The sequence below is a fragment of the Chiloscyllium punctatum genome, chromosome 14, assembly GCF_047496795.1.
Source record: "Chiloscyllium punctatum isolate Juve2018m chromosome 14, sChiPun1.3, whole genome shotgun sequence".
NCBI classification, from domain to species: domain Eukaryota; kingdom Metazoa; phylum Chordata; class Chondrichthyes; order Orectolobiformes; family Hemiscylliidae; genus Chiloscyllium; species Chiloscyllium punctatum.
In genome coordinates this window covers 13,172,294-13,192,140 of record NC_092752.1, presented here as the reverse complement: position 1 = coordinate 13,192,140, position 19,847 = coordinate 13,172,294, and the positions used below count along the sequence as shown (strand labels likewise).

Sequence of the window (19,847 nt, the reverse complement as noted above, 5' to 3'; positions counted from 1 at the left end):
GAGAACGAGGTTGTGGATAGTTGATACAGTCCTTGAAATCAATTTTTAACAAAAAAATTGTCCTCACGAGAAGACATCCTATATTTTTGAGGAACAAACATGTAATCTAATGTGTTACTTAAACAGCAGTGATTCCTTCCTCATCCATCCGAGTTTTAATTAACTAAATATTAAGAATATTCTGCAGAGGGAGTATAATGGTAGAGAAATAATGTAAAGTGTTTCATCTTCTTATTTTTGTGCGCGTGGGGCCTAATTGCCTTTCTACTCAAGTCTGTTCATTTCAACTAGACCCTTTTATATATTGAGCTTCTATCTTACACAGTTAAAATTCAACAAGAGCTTCAAAGTGCCTCCTTAAGGTGCTCTATGTCTCTAGTCATATGACATTACATCATCATTCCACCATGATCTCTTGAACACATGATGTTAACCTATTACTCCATATATGGTGACTACAAAATAGAGACTAAACAAGTCAAGGGTAGTAACTCCAATTGACAAAAGGTGTGAAGATGTATTCGTTAGGCAACACTTGGACTCTGTGCACATGTTTGGCCTCCTGCTCTATAAAAAAGGCATTAGAGAAAGTTCAAAAATGATTCACAAGGCTGATAATAGAATTAGAGGATATACCTAATAGGAAAAGCTAAACAGGTTTAGAGCTTTTTTCTCTGGAAAAGAGAAATGTAATCTAAAAGGGGCCTTTAAAATTTTGAAGGAGTTTGATACGAGGTATTTGTACAGAAAGCACTACCACTTGCAGAAAGTTCACACAAGAAATCATAAATGTGACCTTGTTATTCGTAAAACCCATCGGTAATGGAAAAGAAATTTCTTCACATAGAGAGTGGTCAGATTGTGAAACATGTTAATGTAAGAAGTAGTTGAGGCAAACAGTATATACGGGATGCTAGATAGGCACACAATGGAGTCAGAAACAGAAAGGTTTGCTACTAACATTAGATGAAAAGGGGTGATAGAGGATCATGTGGAGCCTAAAAATGTTGGCTTAAAACTGAATGGCCTGTTTCTATATTGTAATCTTGAACAAGTGACATTAGTAAGAACTTATTTGTTATATTTTAATTAAAACAGACTAATGACTTCCTTGGCTAAATTTAACAGATAATACGGAATATAACTTTACCCGAGGTTTTTAAAATAAATTCCTTTCAATCTCTTTGTTGGTCATAAAATAAAACAAACCTCAACTAGCTTCATCAAGGGCACAGGGTTGAAAAAATGGAGCCCACCAAACCGGTCTTGTCTGGTTGTAGCATTTGCTATTTCAGTGATTGGCAATGATGACGTGTTACTAACAAAGATGGTTTCCCTATTAGGATAACAAAGAAAATTGAATTACTCCTTCAAAACAACAAAAGGCTGTTTACTGATTTTCAGTTGCTATTCTAACTAAATTTTAAAATCATTGCTGCAAGTTTAATCACTTTCAGTAGCTCTTCAAGATTCACTTGACGTCCTCTTACCACAGCGCACAATTTCAACATAATAAAATGTAAGTCCATACAGTGCAATATGTTAATTTGAGAGTGAAGCATCTGCATTTATAAAACTCAAGAATTTCTGACAGAGAATTATCAGTATAGCCCTACTCTATAACAAAATGACATATTTGCGAAACACTAGGGAAACTTTTTTTTCATCAGTCCACTAACAAATCAAAATGACATACATGAAAATCCCTTTTCCAACCACCTCTGGGGATTCATCAGCATCTTATAGAGTCATACAGCATGGAAACAGACCCTTTGGTCCAACCAGTCCATGCTGATCATAATTCCAAACTAAACTAGTCCCACTTGCTTCCACTTGGCCTATATCCCTCCAAACATTTCTTGTTCATGTCATTATTTTAATGTCTTTTAAACATTATAACTGTACCCACATCCACCGCTTTCTCTGGAAGTTCATTCCACACATGAACAACTCTCTGTGTAAAAAAAAAATTGCCTCTTATGTCTTTTTTAAATCTTTCCTCTCTCACCTCAAAACATATGCCACCTAGTCTTGAAAACCCCTACGTAGAGAAAAGACACTTTATAAACAAAATTTACCAGGTATTTAGCAAACTAACCGGTATTGCTTATTTTCTTGAGGGAAAAAAAACCCCAGCTTGAAACTAATGGCCAGTACCTAGCGAGTGCTGCACTATCACAAAGACAGATTTTTGTCAATTTCCACAGAGCAAGGTCCCACAAATAATACAATGACCAGAAAGTTTTTCTTAAGGAACAGATGCTGGTCTGGAAACTGGGGGTAATTCTCCTGCTGCTTTACACATGGCATTTTATAGCTGCCCAGGGGAGGGTGGGTCTCAGTTTAAGGTTTTATCAGAAAGACAACACCTCCAATAGTGGAGCATTCACTGCGCCCCATTACAAAGATGACCACATCTCAATGAAGTATTTAATTAGTTGCAATGCATTTTGGGATGTCCTGAGATCCTGAAAGACACTATATATAATATGTAAGTCTTTCTTTATTTACTGGCACAGTAGAATATAATTCAAATACTTACACTGGTGCAACCTTATCTAGTTTTTCAAAAAGTTCCTGTTTAACTTTAATATTTTCCACAATTGCTTCTATGACAAGGTCTGTGCTGTGCACTGCAGAAACAGGATCTGTTGAGGTACTGATTCTCTGAAGAGTCTCCTGCACGAATTCTGCAGCAGCCTGGTGATAGAAGAGAGCAGTCATTAACAGCAAGATCCAATTGTGCTTCCCCACTCATGGGCAGTTTCAACCTCAACACCAACCCTGAGACAAAGTGTTGTCAATAAACAATTCTTTAAAAGTGGGGTTACTGATTGTTTTGTTCTAAAATGATTAACTGCAAAATAGTATAATGGTTAAAACAACATTACTGGAAACATTTTAGGAAGGTAATGGGGATGGATAAGGTGTGAGCCCTGTACCTTGGTGGATTTTCATTCTCTTTATAAGCTCAAAAATATCTACATTCAGACAATATCCTGAATGTTTTAAAGTAATTCATCAATTATATATTTTAAGTTGAGTAAAATAGGAACTAATCTTCCCTTTCTATGAATGTTAGCCACTATACTGCCTCTGTCCTCAGTACTCGGATCTTAGATCTTATTAGGGCATACATATCCTGCAGTAGCGGCTGAAGCCAGCTCTTCAGACTGACCTGGATGATGATTCGGAAGTGTCATCTTGCTATTAACATTCACTGCATGTGTGCCTGCAATTCAGCTCAAAATATATGTGAATGAAGATGCTCCCCACCATGTTATCAGAGCAGCTCTGGGCATAAACAGGACACAAAGTAATCAATCTGCACAGGGAAGAAAATCTGTTACTAAACTGAAGACGAGTCTCCTAAGAGACTGCAGACTTGTTGGCCCATTAAAAAGAAAAACTGCTGCACAAGACATTCTTTCCTCTGCAGCTGTGAACAGAAACAAGTAGAAATGAAATATTTTCATGAACGCCAATGTTAACACCAGCTTGAACAGACAACCCTCATACTGGTCTAAAGAGAATGGTTACAACCAGATAACAACGCCTGTTCCAATTTATTATGGTGGTTAAAAATAAGTGGGGTTAGACTACAACCAGAGGAAGTTTTAAAGTTTAATTACAGCTGTTCTAAAACACTCAATCTGCTGAAACTTTAAGCTTTGAAGTTTAGATCAAAAGAAAAAAAAGTCTAATTTTTAGACGAGACAGTCACAGCCATTAACACGCAATTCCACACATGGAGCACTATAATGAGTCTGAACAAACCTTCACAAAAAGAATTGTGATTTATGATTAACTTAATACATTAGTACCAAAGAAATAGTGCCATAGTATGATGAAAGTTCAGACACATCTATTTCCACAAAGGATAATCCTGATTTTGGTCACGCATTGAGGGACGCAGGGAGAGGAAATGGAAGTAGAAGAAGGTTTTTTGTAATTTGTTATTTGCAACTGAAAGACCATGGCAATACTGCATTTATTGCTCTAACTTGTCTTGTCCATTTGGGGGAGTGTGGGTGATTTTGGCTGGGCCAGCATTATAGCCCATCCTTAAGTGCCCTTGAGAAAGAGTAGTGAGCTGCTTTCTTGAACTGCTGCGGTCCATGTGATGTGGATACATTCACAAAACTGTTGGAGAGAGTGAGTTTCAGGATTTTGACATGGTGATACTGATGGAACAGCAATATATTTCCAAGTCAGGATGGAAGCAAGTTTCAAGTTATTGTATTCATATGTATTAGATTTAGATGGTGCTGGTCCTGGGTTTGGAGGTGCTATCTAAGGAAACTTGGTGAATTTCTGCAATGTATGCAATCAATAAATGATTCATACTACCAATGGTTGTTGGTGGCAGAGACGGTTTGTGGACATGTTGCCAATCAAGCAAACTGTCTCTGTCCTGGACAGTGGTAAGCTTTTTGAATGTTGTCAGAGCTGCACTCACCCAGTCAAATGGGGAGTATTTCATCACATTCTTGGCTTGTGCCTCATAGATAATAGTCTGGTTCAGGGGAGTCAAGAAGTAAGTAACTCACTTACATGACTCTGATCTGCTCTTGCTACAGTATTTATATGGCCAATCCAGTTCAATTTCTGGTCAATGATAACTCCAGAATATCGATACTGGGAGAATTCAGGAAATATTAATGCCATTGAATGTCAAGAGCAATGGTTATAGATTCTCTTGTTGGAGATGGTCAATACCTAGTACTTGTATGGCATGACTGTTACTTACCACCTGTCAGCCCAAGGCTGGATATTGTTCAGCTCTTGCTGCATACTACTTCAATATCTGAGGATTTGTGAATATTGAACACTACAATTATGAGCGAATATCCTTACTTTTAACCTTATGATGGAGTGAAGGTCATTAATGAAGCAGCTGAAGACGGTTAGACATAAGACAATGTGGAGATACATGTGCATGATGCCCTGGAGCTCCAATTTCTCTTTCCTCTTTAAAGACTTTGAATGAATTATAGCCTTGTTGATCTTCCAGAACTCTGTGCAGTTTTCTGTGCAGTCTACAAAACTCTTGATCATCCTCCTGTTTACATCACTCCAGCTTTAATCGCATTTTTAATGTAGCCTATCATTTCAGTCAAAGCAACTCCATTAATAAGGAATAATCCCTATCTTTCACTTTCAGCCCCAAAGTTCCCTAAACAATTCTTCCTTGGTTCCTGCAGCTTCCTTCATTGCATGTGGCCTCTCAGATATTAGATTAAAATTCACATGTACACCCCCAGCACCTAGTTCTCCTTCTCCACTCTCAAGCCATCTCCTAACTCCACATTATCAGGTTATGTGTTCAACCCCCAGACTCACATGAACCTTAATGTGCTCCAGTTGAACAAACCATGGTCTTTTACCCTGACTTGTTACAGATTCTTTCACTTTCCTTGCCATTGTCTCTCGTTAAACTGGACTGCTTATAACCTTGTCATCCTAACCATTGCTGAGCTAAGCACCTGATGAAGGAGCGCCGCTCCGAAAGCTAGTGTGCTTCCAATTATATCTGTTGGACTATAACCTGGTATTGTGTGATTTTTAACTTTGAGCTAAGCTCCTTCCTGTAACCACTTGTCATCATAAGAATAGACTCTTTCCATCTCGATTACATGACCATATCCACTGCAACCTTCACCTATCCGCTGAAAGCTTCCCACAATCTCCTGTCAGACTAAGACTAATTATTCCAATTTTCTAGCTGGTCTCCTGCAATCTATTATCCTCAGCTTATCCACAGCACTATAACCTGTATCTTATCCTGTATCAGCTTGTGATCTGCAATCACCCCTATCTTTGCTACCCTACATTAACTGCCATGTTTCCTATTTAAAATCCTTGTATTTAAGTCAACCCATGACCTCACAATCCTCATCAATGCAACTTTTTTCAGCAGGACAAACCCTTTAAAAGAAACTCACTCGAGTCTAATGGATCTTCCCTCTCTCTAATTCACCATTCACCTACTTTAGTCAAATTCACTTGAATTACTCACCATCTCTCTCTTCCCTTTTAAAGCCATTCTTAAAACTAGCATCTTTCACCTAGCTTAAAGCCACCCTCCTAATATCTCTATTGTGGCTTCAAATCAATTTTCAATACATCTCTGAAGTGATTTATCTGTATTGAAAGCTGCTACAGAAATGCTATCTCCTTAGAGAGAGATAACTAGTTGTCGTTTAATGTGAGGATCACCATACAGTCAGTTTGATAATGCAGACATTCTACAAAGAGATGCTGGTAACATTACAGGCTTGCTTGTTTTGTAATCTATTTTTCTAATCAACCTGTTCAAGAGATGTTATACATGTCCAGTGGTTTGTTTTGCATTACAATTACTGAATAGATGCAGCCTTGATAGTACATATTTAGAACAGTGACTGGATAAAGTGGCTTCCAGTTATGACACATTGAACCAAACTTTATGTTGCCATGCTAACACACAAACATTTGCTCCAAAAGCTGCTTCTAACTAGCACAAGACAATGGAAAATAAAATGGCTGGTGCATCATCCAGCATGTATGTAAGAATTACAGAATCCCTAAAGTGTGGAAGCAGGCCATTCATCCCAATGAGACCACACGGACTCTCAGAATAGCATCCCACCCAGACACATGCCAACACCCTATCCCTGTAACTCTGCATTTTCCATGCCTAATCCACCCAGTCTGCACATTCCTGGACTCTACAGGCAATTTAGCATGGCCAAACCACCTAACCTACACATCTTTGGATTGTGAGAAGGAAACCAGAGCACCCGGAGGAAACCCACACAGACACTGGGAGAACATGCAAACCCCACACAGAGAGTCGCCTGAGGGTAGAATCGAACCCAGGTCCCTGGCAGCAGTGCTAACCACCTGAGCCACCGTACCACCCACAGTGCAAGGTCACTTTCAAATTTTAAGAATGATTGTTATACGTAATCCAGAAGGTGCAGTCAGGGAACCATGACTCATTTGGGTCCAGGAAGGTGATGGGTTCAATCCCTCATCTGAACTAAAGTAGCAGATTTTACCCAGACTGGAAATGGGACACCATAACTTGTTTCATTACTATAACTAAGCTCAGCTGCAATCCCTCCATTAGCAAAGAGCACACCAGCATTCACCATCATTTTTACAGATGAAGAAGGGAATTTCAGAATTAAACTTTGAAGGAGATGACAGGACAGCAGAAAATTGCCAGAGAATTTTTTTTTTAAACTTTAGTTGAAATTGTGCATTTGTGACTTCTGCCAGCAGAGGCCCCCAAAGCACAGCATAACATTGAATAACATCAAATCATTTTCTTTCATCCATGTCTCCTTATAGTAGTGGTACAATTAAGAGAGTTCCCTAAAATCAAACCTGTCAAGAAATAAAAGTTAAATACCAACGAGGAAATACTCAATTTATACAAAATAACAACAAAAACATCTTGGAGAAACTAATCAAGGTAGACAGCATGTGGAGAGATAAATAGAGTTAGCGTTTCATGAAAGGTCAGCTTTCAACTACTGACAGGTCAAAACGTTAAGTGTTTCTCTCCACAGATGGTGCCTGACCTGCTCAGTTTTTTTAGATTTTTGTGTTCTTATTTCCAGCATTTTTCTTTTATTTATTTTAGAGACTAAAAATTGATTTAAACATCACTTGTATAGTTTTCACTTGTGCAAATTAGCAATGATACCACGTATGATTATCAATTGTGCTGAGTGGGGTGATTGGTCTTTGCGCCCTGGGGTTAAGCCAGGGAATTTGACCATGATTTCAGTTCTGATCTGAAGCGCACTGATGCACATTAGAGCAGGATTACGATCAACTGTGATGTAAAAAGCAATACCTTCAGCCCAGTTACATTCAATTCGAAGACTAAAAAATAAATTCCGAGCAAAACCCATGGAATCACATCTCATTAAAAGGTAACACATTGGCTAGGAACTGTACATTTATAACAACTGCTCTAAAAAATAAATTTACAAATTAATTAATCTGTTTATGTATACATCTGGTTTGCAATGCAGAGTGATACCAACAACGTGGGTTCAATTCCTGCACTGACTGATGTTACCATAAAGGATTCTCCTTCTCAACCTTTCCTTCACCTGAGGCATGACGACCCTTGGGTTAAATCACCACCAGCCATCTCTCTCTAAAGAGAGAGCAGCCCGTTGGTCTAGTAAAACTATGGTGACATTACCCTTTATACGTGTCTCTGAAAATCTTGAATGCTGTTGAAACTGTATGTGTTGCTGGCAACAGGCCAAACAGGACGAATGTTGTTCTGTTGCTTTTCAATGTGTGGTTTCCAAATCAATGCTGGACTGTTTAACAGATCAGCAAAACGTGACTAATAAGAGACTGCAGAATAACCGATTACCTATTAAGACAAATTGAAGGTTTAGAAATGGCAATGTCAATGCAGTGCCAAACAAAATCATAGAACAGCAGAGAACAGAAGAAAGCCATTTCATCCATAAAATCTATGTCAACTCTCTTGCCGAGAAATCCAGTTAATCACCCCCCATTTGTTCCCTGTCAAGTATTTATCCAAATTCATTTTTAAGGCTAATTTTGAATTTGTATCAACTCCATCCTATCATCAGATAATGCATCAGACAATCCTAACCATTCATTATGTAAAATGGATCATTGGTGTGTAATCTCAGTTTCCGTGCTCACTGGTCGTTGACCCTTCAGGTAATTGGGAAACAATTTCCCTTTATTTTGTCTGTTTTATTTGTCTTTTCTACAATTCACGTTTTCAAGTGCTGGGCCAGAGCTTCGATTGGGTTGGTCCACACTTAAAAGTAAATTGTTTGACATTGCCTTACACAAGAAGGCTGACCAGAAAACTCTCTCCTCTCGGTTTCCTGGTAACAACAGCTGTATTAGAAGGACTTGCAAGCTGACAATCAATCTGCTTGGGGATAATTATATATGCATCGTCCATGGCCGAGAAGTTTTGGTGTAGGACTTAAACACAAAGTTTCTGGTGCAGAGATAAGAACACAACGCACTGCACCACAAAATCTCCTGCTTATTTAATCTTTCATAATTTAATCAGAATTAAATCTCCTTTTAGTCTTCTCTACTCCAAAGAGAATAATGCCATTATTGTCAAGGCTCATTCCTTGTTGCATTCTGATAAATGAACTCTGCTTCGTTTTGAAGATGTGGACTAAAATAATAATCTATAATGTCAACAACTAAATATGAATTTTGAAACAAACACTTTTCAAAGCAAAGAATGTTGACTGACAGTAGCTAGTGTTGCATTTGTGGAGAACAAACTGTTTTTGTGAAGTCACAAGTTAACTGTCAGACAGGTGATGTGACCCAGCTCTTGAGCTGTTTAAAAATAACTGCGGGATTTTGAACTCAGTATCAGAAAGACTGGAGCAGGACAGAAGGGAAACAGCCTTACGTTGCTCCCTTTCTCTTTAAACTATCATCAAAGCAGTTTATTACCTGCAAGTCTACAATAAGTCTTTCTAGTTGCAAAGTAAATGTTCTTAATGGAGAATTCCAGATCCATACTATTGTCTCCAAGAAAATTACTCAAAACACAACTGCAGAATAACTACTTCAGTAAGAAACTCTGATACCAGAAGCTGCTGTTCAGAAAGTGGCCTTTCAATTGTATTCAGGTACCTGCACAATCAGCAAATGATTTTCTTTCTCACCTTTACTTGTTACTTGGCAAAGTTTTAGGATCTGATATTCACCTGTCTTTTTTTTTCCTTGCTTGGATGGATTGTGTACGTGCTTTTTTGTAATAGTGGGTAATTCCATGTAATTGTGCATTTCAAACTCTTTATTAGAAATTCATACAGCTTTGCAAATAAAACAAACTCTTTACATGTTGATTTAAAGGATTGGGCTGGCTTATTTCTTACAGTAAACTAAATACATTTACATATTTATTTAGTAATTAAATTGGCAATATTACCTTCTGTTTTAAATTCAAACTCAGTTTATTGCTCCTGACATGATTCCAACAGTACATACAAAACAGTGATAGTTTATAAAATACAGACAAGAAACTGTGCTGTAAGTGGGAATAATAAAAACTAGCCCTTACTAACAATTAACAACCAGCTGAGATTTACTGGTCACATGGTTTCCAAATTTCATTTATTTTGAACAGACAAACAAACCCCACAAACATGTGGAATTCACTGTTGCTAGATTACTTTAGAAAAAAGGAAACATTTTGTTGAAATGTTTCATCTTCCACTCATCAGGATCATTTGCAAGATTACCAATTTAAGGGGTAAACCAACATTAAAGACATAAGAGGCAAATTGTTTACACAGAGGGTGGTTCACGTGTGGAATGAACTTCTTGAAGAAGTGGTGGATGCTGGTACAATTGCAATGTTTAAAAGATATTTAGATAGATAGATGAATAGGAAAGTTTGGACAAATAGGGGCCAGGAGCAGGCAGGTGGGACTAGTTTAGTTTGGGATTACATTTGGCATGGACTGGTTGTACAAAAGGATCTGTTTCCATGTTCTCTGACTCTATGACTATGACTCTATGAAAGGGAACTGCTGATTGGTTGATAATCATTCTACTTTAATTAATTAGTTTTTAAAATGACCAATTATGTTACTTGTGACATGGAAATTCATAATTAACTCTTAAAAGAATATGATTGACAAGCTTACATTGAAATTACCATAGTCAATACATATTAAGACGTTTGGTAAATTAGTTTACAAATGCTTATAAAGTTCATTAAGGTCAAAACATCACCTCAGGTTTATCTGTGAATTTCTTTTTGCTTATACGTGCAACACTGTCTCCAATTTTCTTCAATGATTTCTTCAGGATATCGTCAGCCTGATCGACCAGTATCACTGTGTGTCCTGTTCCAGCAGCTACCTAATGGAAGCAGAAACAACATTGCATCAGTCACACCAACCCGACACAGCAATCTTCCAACTCCTGTAAATAAACCAAGAAATTCAGATTCAAACAAGGGAAGCTGAGGCAGGTTGTAAAATTGGTAAAAATAGATGCAACAGAAAAAAAAGGGCTGGATTTAGGCTACCAACACAGATAGCTTTGATTGGAAAATTTTCCATCTCACTGGTCCTGCCTTAGTAAAAACTACCCTGATATGGGTAAGTTTCACTCAGTGGATGGTGCAGCAGATGCAAGAAGGAATCAGGCTTGTTGGTGCCAGAAGTGCTGGCAAGAGATAAGCAGATACTGAGGAATACTACTTAGAAAGCCTTATCCACCCTTGAGAGTCCTCATATTGTCCATGTCAACTCATCCCCTCATTCTCTCCATGCTCCCAACCACCACCAGGCCACCTGAACAGGCTACACAGGTTATATTCACCACAGACTGATCTCAGGAACCACGTGGAGATGAAAAGGAACTTTCCAACAGTCTAATACAGTTCTCACTTCTACACAGTGAGACAGTGGAAGAATGCCCTTTCATAAAATCTGTACAAAACATTTAAATCTTGAGTGGTTAATCTCTTGTAAAACAATTTTTTGAGATCCCACATAAATGATAGCTAATCCTTTCATAACATCTTTAAACTGTCAAACTGTGAGATCAGTACACCTGCTAAAATAAATTCCACTTTTTGAAACTCAGCTAAACTTTCAATGTTAACAGGCCTTAAGTGGTGCAGTGGTTGTGCTTTTACGGCTGGGTCAGAGATCAGTTCAATTCCCTCCTACTCTGGATTTGTTTCATAACATAGTTTGATTTAAAAAAGCTCCATTGTATATGCGCAGGTGTCAAATGATTTTATTTTTAATCTACACCAAATTAGATTAGATTAGATTCCCTACAGTGTGGAAACAGGCCCTTCGGCCCAACCAGTCCACACCGATCCGCCGAAGAGTAACCCACCCAGACCCATTTCCCTCTGACTAATGCACTTAACACTATGGGCCAATTCACCTGACCTGCACATCTTTGAACTGTGGGAGGAAACCGGAGTACCCGGAGGAAACCCACACAGACACAGGGAGAACGTGCAAACTCCACACTGACAGTCACCCAAGGCTGGAATCAAACCTAGGATCCTGGTGCTGTGAGGCTGCAGTGCTGACCACTGAGCCACAGTGCCGCCCATGCCCTGTCAATCTAAGCAATCCAGCACCAGGTTTTTTGTAAAAAAAACTATCACTAATACCCACAGCCTCTTTTTATAAGTTTGAGTTCTCTCCACAAATGCTGTCAGACCTGCTGAGCTTTTCCAGCAGATTCTGTTTCTGGTATCTTTTTGAATTCAGCAGTGTGTTTGAATGGTCCTGCTGAGGTCAGGTTTCCCTCATTTGTAGTTTGCATCCACTCCAATTTCCCCAACTAGCAAAGCTTTGATCTGTTGGAAATGGGGCAGGTCCCAACTGCAAACATTTGCGGAGTTTTCCTGATTCCTAAAAAGATGGCCCATAATCCCAGCGATTATGTTAGTATTAGACACAAACAAGTATAACACTGGACTTTATAGGAATTGGTATTTGAACATCTTAAGAGTTGGAAAATATCTTGGCAACAGAAAAAAAAAATCTTGCACGTAGGGAACAATTTCTAGATATCTGATCGTACTTTGTAGCCAATTAAACATTTTTTAAACTGTAGCCACTGCTGCAATGTCAGAAACCAGCACTACAACATGGAGGAGTATAATGTTAGGTTCATAATGCTCACTTAAAAAGGCAGATTTTTAAATGATGAGGTCTGAATGGAGAAAAGATCAACATTAAGAGGGGAAAAATGTGGAAGTTAGTTGTGTTCAGAAAGTGACAGCTGTCTTAAAAAAAACAAACTGCTTTACAGAGTCTACTCTCAAATTATCAATAGAGTTCCCAAGTCAATAACAATGCATTTGATGAATTCATCCAAATTGAAATGGTTTTACGGTATTCACTGTTGTTTTTCCAGTTGTATTATTTGGGTGGGGTTTCTCTGCTTTGAATCTGGGCAACAATAGAATTAATTAATCTGGGAAAAAAAGAGCTGTCTGTATTGTATTAAACTATATGTAGCCTCCTGGACCATACACTGCATGATTGAAAATTTGGGTTTAATGCTCAAAATATTGATGGAAAGAAGCACTTAGAATTTCTTCCCTCTACAAAATAACATTTAATTATGAATTTCCCAAATAATTCTGGTGAACATGATGAAAGAAAAAGAGCTCTCAAACAAATGCAGACCAGCTATAACATGGAGCTGTCAAATGAACATGGTTTTCTCTGTGCCATTCAAAAATTCTATATGGAGGACTAGACCAACTTGTTGAACCGAATAACAAGAACTGGTTTAAACCTGTTGCAGGCTGTCAATGGATTAGGTAATAAATTGAGAAGAATTATTTTTATTATTAACACTTCCTCCATAAGGTTTATTTTAGTCATTACCAAATAAACGAAATGCAATCTTTATTAATTGCATTGTTTAAAACACCAAGTATTTTTCTGAAAAAAAGTAACACACTTCTTTAAGAAGTCATGCATTTACTCACATACTACACAGAGCTCAGTATCATTCTAAAACAAGCCACACTTTAGACTATCGGGAAGGAAAATACCTCAATTTTATTTTAATTTTGTCCTAATGAGGTTTGTTTGGTGTGGATGTCTGAATAGAAAGCTCAATATGGACAACACTATAGACAAATACTTGGTGGCAGCCTCCTGATTGTTTGAGTATTCCCAAGCTATAAGTGATTTTGTCCTTGTCTGTGAGTCCTCTCAAGTCTGAAGAATGCAGGAACAGTAGCTCCTGTTGTCATAGTTAGAAAAATACAGTAAACTGTTAACAAAACAAAATTTATGCATTCATCCTGGCTGCTGATTTTAGTCATTACTTGGAAAGCTGCCAATTTGTAAAAACATTATTTTGTATCAAAACTGAATAGAAAACAATTTTTAGAAATTCAGAAAAGTACAAAATTATTTTACAGAGATTAACAAGTACGTCTGATGTCACTTTAAATACTATATTTCTGGTTACCCCATTATATGCACTGGAAAGGGTGTAAATCAAAGCAAATACATTAATGTGAGGTGAAAACAGGATATTTATGATGAAAGATGAGAGAAGTTTATAGTCTTGAATCTAAAGTTTAAGCACAAGGTGAATCCAGAAGAAACCTTTAAAGCCACTCTAATCAAGAGGAAATCTCAACTTCAACAAGAGTAAATTTAAGTAAAAACAGAAAATGTTGTAGAAACTCAATAGTCTGACAGCTTCTGTGGGAAAACAGAATTATTGTTTTGAGCCCACTATAACTCTTCTTCAGTTTCACTGCCAAATCTACTTAGTTTCTCCAACAAAAGTCAGTGATGAGCAAAGGCCATCAACTACCTCACCATTCCTGATCTTCTGTCATTTCAACTTAGCCAAGCATCCAATTGCACTTTGAACATCTTAAAGACCTCTCATCAGTTGAGATATAATCCCAAACATTTGTTTTCCTTTCAGCAAAGATTTTGTTTTAAAGTTTTCTATTTACCCTTAATAAAATCAAAATACTGTGGACGCTGGAGAAACTCAGTAGATCTGGTAGTGAAACTGAAAAAGAGTTATATGAGCTTAAACATAAGTTCTGTTTCTCCACAGAAGCTGTCAGACCTACTGACTTTACTAAGGGTAAACAGAAAACTGACTTAAAACAAAATCTTTGTTGAAAGGTAAACAAATGTTTGGAATTATATATCAGCTGGTGAGAGGTCTTTAAGATGTTCAAAATGCAATTGGATGCTTGGCTAAGTGAGTTGAAATGACAGAGGAACAGGAATGGTGAGGTAATTGATGGCCTTTGCTCAGCTCTGATTTTTGTGATATAGTATTCTAGTTTCTGCCATTCCTTGGAATCAGAACACTATGAGTTGAAGTTCCACTCCAAGAATTGCACACATGACAGGTTGAACATTTGGAAGTGCTGAATTTTACTGAGATTTCAGCTTTTAGTGGAGTTGAGACATTAAACAGAACAACTGTAAGTTAATTCCATAGATACAAAGACACTGACACCATCCTGAAGTTTCCAGTTGTACAGCGAATTATTCTTCCCTGAACTACCAGAAAGAAAACTACAGCAGGATAAAGTTCTGTACAAGTACAAAGTTTGCTTTTCTGTCCCTACTAACATCCAGCTATCGCTACAATGTTGTGAAATAAAAGTCAGACATTCAAAATGTAAACAACTTATGAAAAGATTAAAGTTCAAACTAGTCAGCTTCTTCTTAAAACTGGAATTCTGGATTCACTGTGGCAGCAACATTTAGTACACAAAGGCAAATAAAAATCAATTAATATTTTATTCAAGCTAAAAGTAAACAATGCAGATTGCAAGCTGGCTTGTCTCCCACAGAGTATACAATTTTTATTTCTGATTAATTGAGCTAAACCCCTGATAAATGGAGATCAGTACGTTTTTACAATCAAACTTATTTAAAAATCGTCAAATCCAACAGTGAGTAGTAAAGCCAATAATCTTTTAAACAAATTAGAGTAAAGTATACAGGAGACGTTGAAATCTCACAGCAGTTCTTAAAACTTTGGTGCTGTCTACCCACACGAACTCCATATATGAATTAGATAGATAGTTATGAGCAGAATCATAGGATTCCACTTTTTCTGTGCCTAATAGAATTTGAGTTACCTTTTCTCGAACTTAACTTTATAGGTTTTTTAAAAATTGAATTAGGGCACTGAGGATTGAAATTTATGTACAATAGCTGCACTGAAAACTATTCTACCATAAGACAGGTGAAGTTCAGTGAATGCATCAGTTTTTTGCTCATATGTATTCATCTAATATTTCTACTAAATCAATATTGAGAAAAAGATAAAAGCAGAAAATGATTAAAATACTTAGCTCTGGCAGTATCTTGGAGAGAAAAATTGAGGAAGTTTTCTGATGAAAAGTTACAGATATGAAATGTTCACTCTGTTTCTCTCTCCATAGATATCCAAGACTAATGTTGAGTATTTTGAAATTTATCTGCTTCTATTTCAGAATTTCAGCAGTTCTTTTCCTGCTTATTAATCACTGAAAAGCAATGGTGAATCAATTAGTTCATTGCTCTTGTTGGATTTTTGCTACATAAACGGAATGCCACATTTCAGCGTAGACTGTTTGGCAATTTCTGAGAGCATTTAAGAGTCATTCTCTAAAAGGGACATGAGTAAACCAGATGGGTTTTTATGACAATGGTTCATGATTAGCTTTATTGAGACTCGTTTTCAGTCTTTTTTTCATTAATTTGAATTTAATAACTATTTTCACAGTCACCATTACTGAGGTAAGCTTTCATTCCAGGTGTTTTTGATTCATTTGTTTAAAGTTGTTAACTGGATTCATTGACATTGATATTCATTGACTATGATGGGCTGAATAACCCACATCTTCCTATAACTTGTGTTCTTATTAAGTTTTTATGTGAGAACATGAATCTCATAGCATATGGGGCTCTTGTGGTGCAGCAGTGTCCCAACCTCTGAGCCAGCAGGTTAGGCTTAAAATCCCATCTGCTCAAGCAGTGTGCAATGAGATTGCTGAACAAGCTGATGAGAAAATATCTACAAGACTACAGGATTGGACTAGATGGTTGATAACTGATGAGAACATGATGAGCCAAAGGACTTTTTTGCTTGCTGTTTGAAAACACTGACTCGAAATAACTGCTGACGCTGGTTTCACAATGGAGTCATAGAGGTCTACAGAAAAAAGGCCCGTCAAATTTGTGCTGGCCAAAAACAAGGATTTAACTATTCTAATCTGATTTTCCAGCACTTGGAATGACAAGTGAACATATAAATGTTTCTGCCTCTTACCACCTTTATGAGCAGTGAGTTCTAGATTACTACCACCCTCTAGGGTTGCATGGTGGCTCAGTGGCTAGCACTGTTGCCTTACAGTGCCAGGGACCTAGGTTTGGTTCCACCCATGTGGGGAGTTTGTACGTTCTCCCTGTAGTCCAAATAGGTTTCCTCCGGGTGCTCCAGTTTCCTCCCAAATTCCAAAGATAAGAAGGTTATGTGGATTGGCCATGCTAAATTGTGCAAATTGTCCAGGGATGTGCAGGCCAGGTGGATTAGCCATGGGAAAATGTGGGGTTAAGGAAATAGAGATTGGGTCTGGGTGTGATGCTCTTTGGAGGATCAGTGTGGACTTGATGGGCCAAATGGCCTGCTTCCACACTGTAGGGATTCTATGTTCTGGGTGAAAACATTTTTCCTCAGATTATCTCTAAATCCCTAGCTTAAATATATACCTCCAGTCATTGGAAAGTTTCCTTCTTGTCCAATTTTATACATCTCAATCATGTCTTTGGAGGGAATATGGTCCAGGAGCAGGCAGGTGGGACTAGTTTAGTTTGGGATTATGTTTGGACCGAAGGGTCTGTTTTCATGCTGTATGATTCTATGTCCCCTCTCAATCTCCTCTGGACTATAGGAAACAACTCCAGGCTGACCAATTTCCCTTCATAACTGAAATTCTCCAGCCCAGGCACTGCCCTGGTGAATCTCCTTTGCACCTTCTCCACTTCCATCAGATCCTCACTACAATGTCGATTCCAGAACTGTGCGCAGCGCTCAAGCTGTGGTTTAATGAACATTTTTATATAGTTCCAGCATAACCCCCCTGCTCTTACACTCTATGCCTCCTGCAATAAAGGCAAATATCTCATATGCCTTCTTAACCATTTTATCCACCTATTCCCTCTACATTAAGGCATTGGTACATTTGCATGCCAAGGTCCCTTTGATCCTTAAGTGTTTTCCAGGGTGCTGTTATTCATCAATTATTCCCTGCCCAAGTACATCATTGGTCTATATCAAAATCATAGAATCCCTACAATGTGGAAACAGGCCATTTGGCCCAACAAGTCCACACTAATCCTCTAAAGATCATCCCACCCAGACCTATCTCCCTACTGTGGGATATAGGTAAAGCAGTGTTGCTTCTGCAGCCATAATTGCTTCTGCAAGGTAATGAACTAACTTATACAATTGTATAATTATTTCAGCAAAAAGCTGAGTTAGATAAAACTTGCATACAAAGATGAAACTATATGAAGGGAATACATAATTGCTTCTGCAAGGTAATGAACTAACTTACACAATTGTATAGTTGTAACTTCAGCTCTTTGCTGAAATAAAGAGCTGAGTTAGCTAAAACTTGCATGCAAAAGTTAAGATTAGGATGAGCAACAATGGAATATGTTATGGACAAGTAGATAAGGAGGAAAGAGAACACTGAAGCCATGCCAGCTCAGCAGATTGCCCTCATGTAGGCACCAGAACAAGCCAAGTTAGTTGCAAATAAGGGATAAAACAAACAAGAGTGAGGTGCCCCAGGCTTAGAATCGTGGGAGAAGTAAACAAGGGCAGATTGCAGCTAGGCAGGGGCGGAATACAATAAGGAATAGTGATAGGTTTGACACATAATATGCTAGGCCAATGAAGTAAACGGGGAAGTACCGAGAGAGACTCAATTAAACTGTATAAATTGTGAAGTAACAGTTGGACCGGTGTACCCAGTTGTTAGCCACCCATCTTGCAAGAACGTTCCAATAAAATTCGCTGCTTCAGAATTTGACTCGGACTGAAATTTATTGATACGTGAGCTTTGTTTCTCACACTACCCTTTCCCTGTAATCCTGCATGGCTAACGAACTTAACCTACATTAGGCTACCTACCTAACCTGAGATCCCTGGACACTATGGGCAATTTCTCATTGCCAATCCATCCTAACATGCACGCCTTTGGACTGTGGGAGGAAACCGGAGCAGCCAACGGAAACACACATAGGCACAGTGAAAATGTCCAAACTCCACATTGACAGGGGCCCGAGGGTGGAATTGAACTTGGGTCCCTGACACAGAAATGCTAACCACTGATCCACCAAGCTGATTCATGACTGGGACGTCAAGTGGGCATCATTGGCATTTATTTGCCCACGTTGAAAAATGTGGTGCTGGAAAAACACAGCAGGCCAGGCAGCATCTGGGGAGCAGGAGAATCGATGTTTCGGGCTTATGCCGCCCTCCATGCTGCCTGGCCAGCTGTGTTTTTCCAGCACACATTTTTCAATTCTAGTACTCCAGTACCTGCAGTGCTCACTTTCTCCCAATTTATTTGCCCACCCCCTACCAAGATGCCCTTGGGAAGGTGGTGATATGCCACCTTCTCGTCCCACCTTGTCCCAATCCCAATCCCACAATCCCCATCCTTAGCTGCCCTGGGGGGGGGGGGGAGGGGGCAGTTGTTGTTGTAGGGGTCAGGCTGCTCCATTGGAAGGTCACGCCCAGATGCCGTTGAGATTCAAATTTCAAACCCTGCCCCTCCCACCCGCCATCCCTGCACGTGCTGGCCAGCAGGCCGCATGAGGGGAGGCTCGCGCAGGCGCAGCCCTGTCCGACGAGGTGGGGGGCGGGGCTGGGCTTAGTCCGGGATGATGACCTCTCACCGAGATTCGGAGCCCAGGATGGCGGTGGGGGAAGAGTCTTGCGAACCTCCTCCCCGACCCATTCTGTGCCGCTGGAGAAACGCAGCTGGCTCTATTAGCCCACTTGCGCAGCGAGAGTTAACGTTTGCGAGAGCACGGACCTGTGCGATGCCAGCGCCCATCAGGCCGCCGCCGATCACCGTGATGTGTTTGATGGCCGCGCTCTGGGCGGAGGACATGGAGCGGAGAAGCTGGCGGCTGACGAACGCCATGATTACCCGCTGACTGCAGTTGCGGCTGTCAATGTGGAGGTCAGGCTGAAATCTCTGTCATTGACCCAGGAGGCGGAGGCGCAGTGTCTTGTCAATCATTGTCCCGGGGACGGAGCTGCTCATCCTG

The 19,847-nt window shown here is 39.0% G+C and overlaps 1 protein-coding gene across 1 annotated transcript in view; it reads right to left on the bottom strand.

Annotated features, from left to right (window-relative positions):
• hadh (hydroxyacyl-CoA dehydrogenase) overlaps positions 1 to 19,847 on the bottom strand; it is a 32,737-nt gene extending 12,890 nt beyond the window's left edge. Inside the window, exons 1-4 of the mRNA XM_072583908.1 lie at positions 19,610 to 19,847; positions 10,768 to 10,896; positions 2,543 to 2,700; positions 1,210 to 1,336 (exon numbers count right to left, since the gene is read on the bottom strand). Of these exons, the coding sequence (XP_072440009.1) occupies positions 1,210 to 1,336; positions 2,543 to 2,700; positions 10,768 to 10,896; positions 19,610 to 19,720 (525 nt within the window). The 5' untranslated portion in view covers positions 19,721 to 19,847. The remainder of the gene's footprint in view (positions 1 to 1,209; positions 1,337 to 2,542; positions 2,701 to 10,767; positions 10,897 to 19,609) is intronic.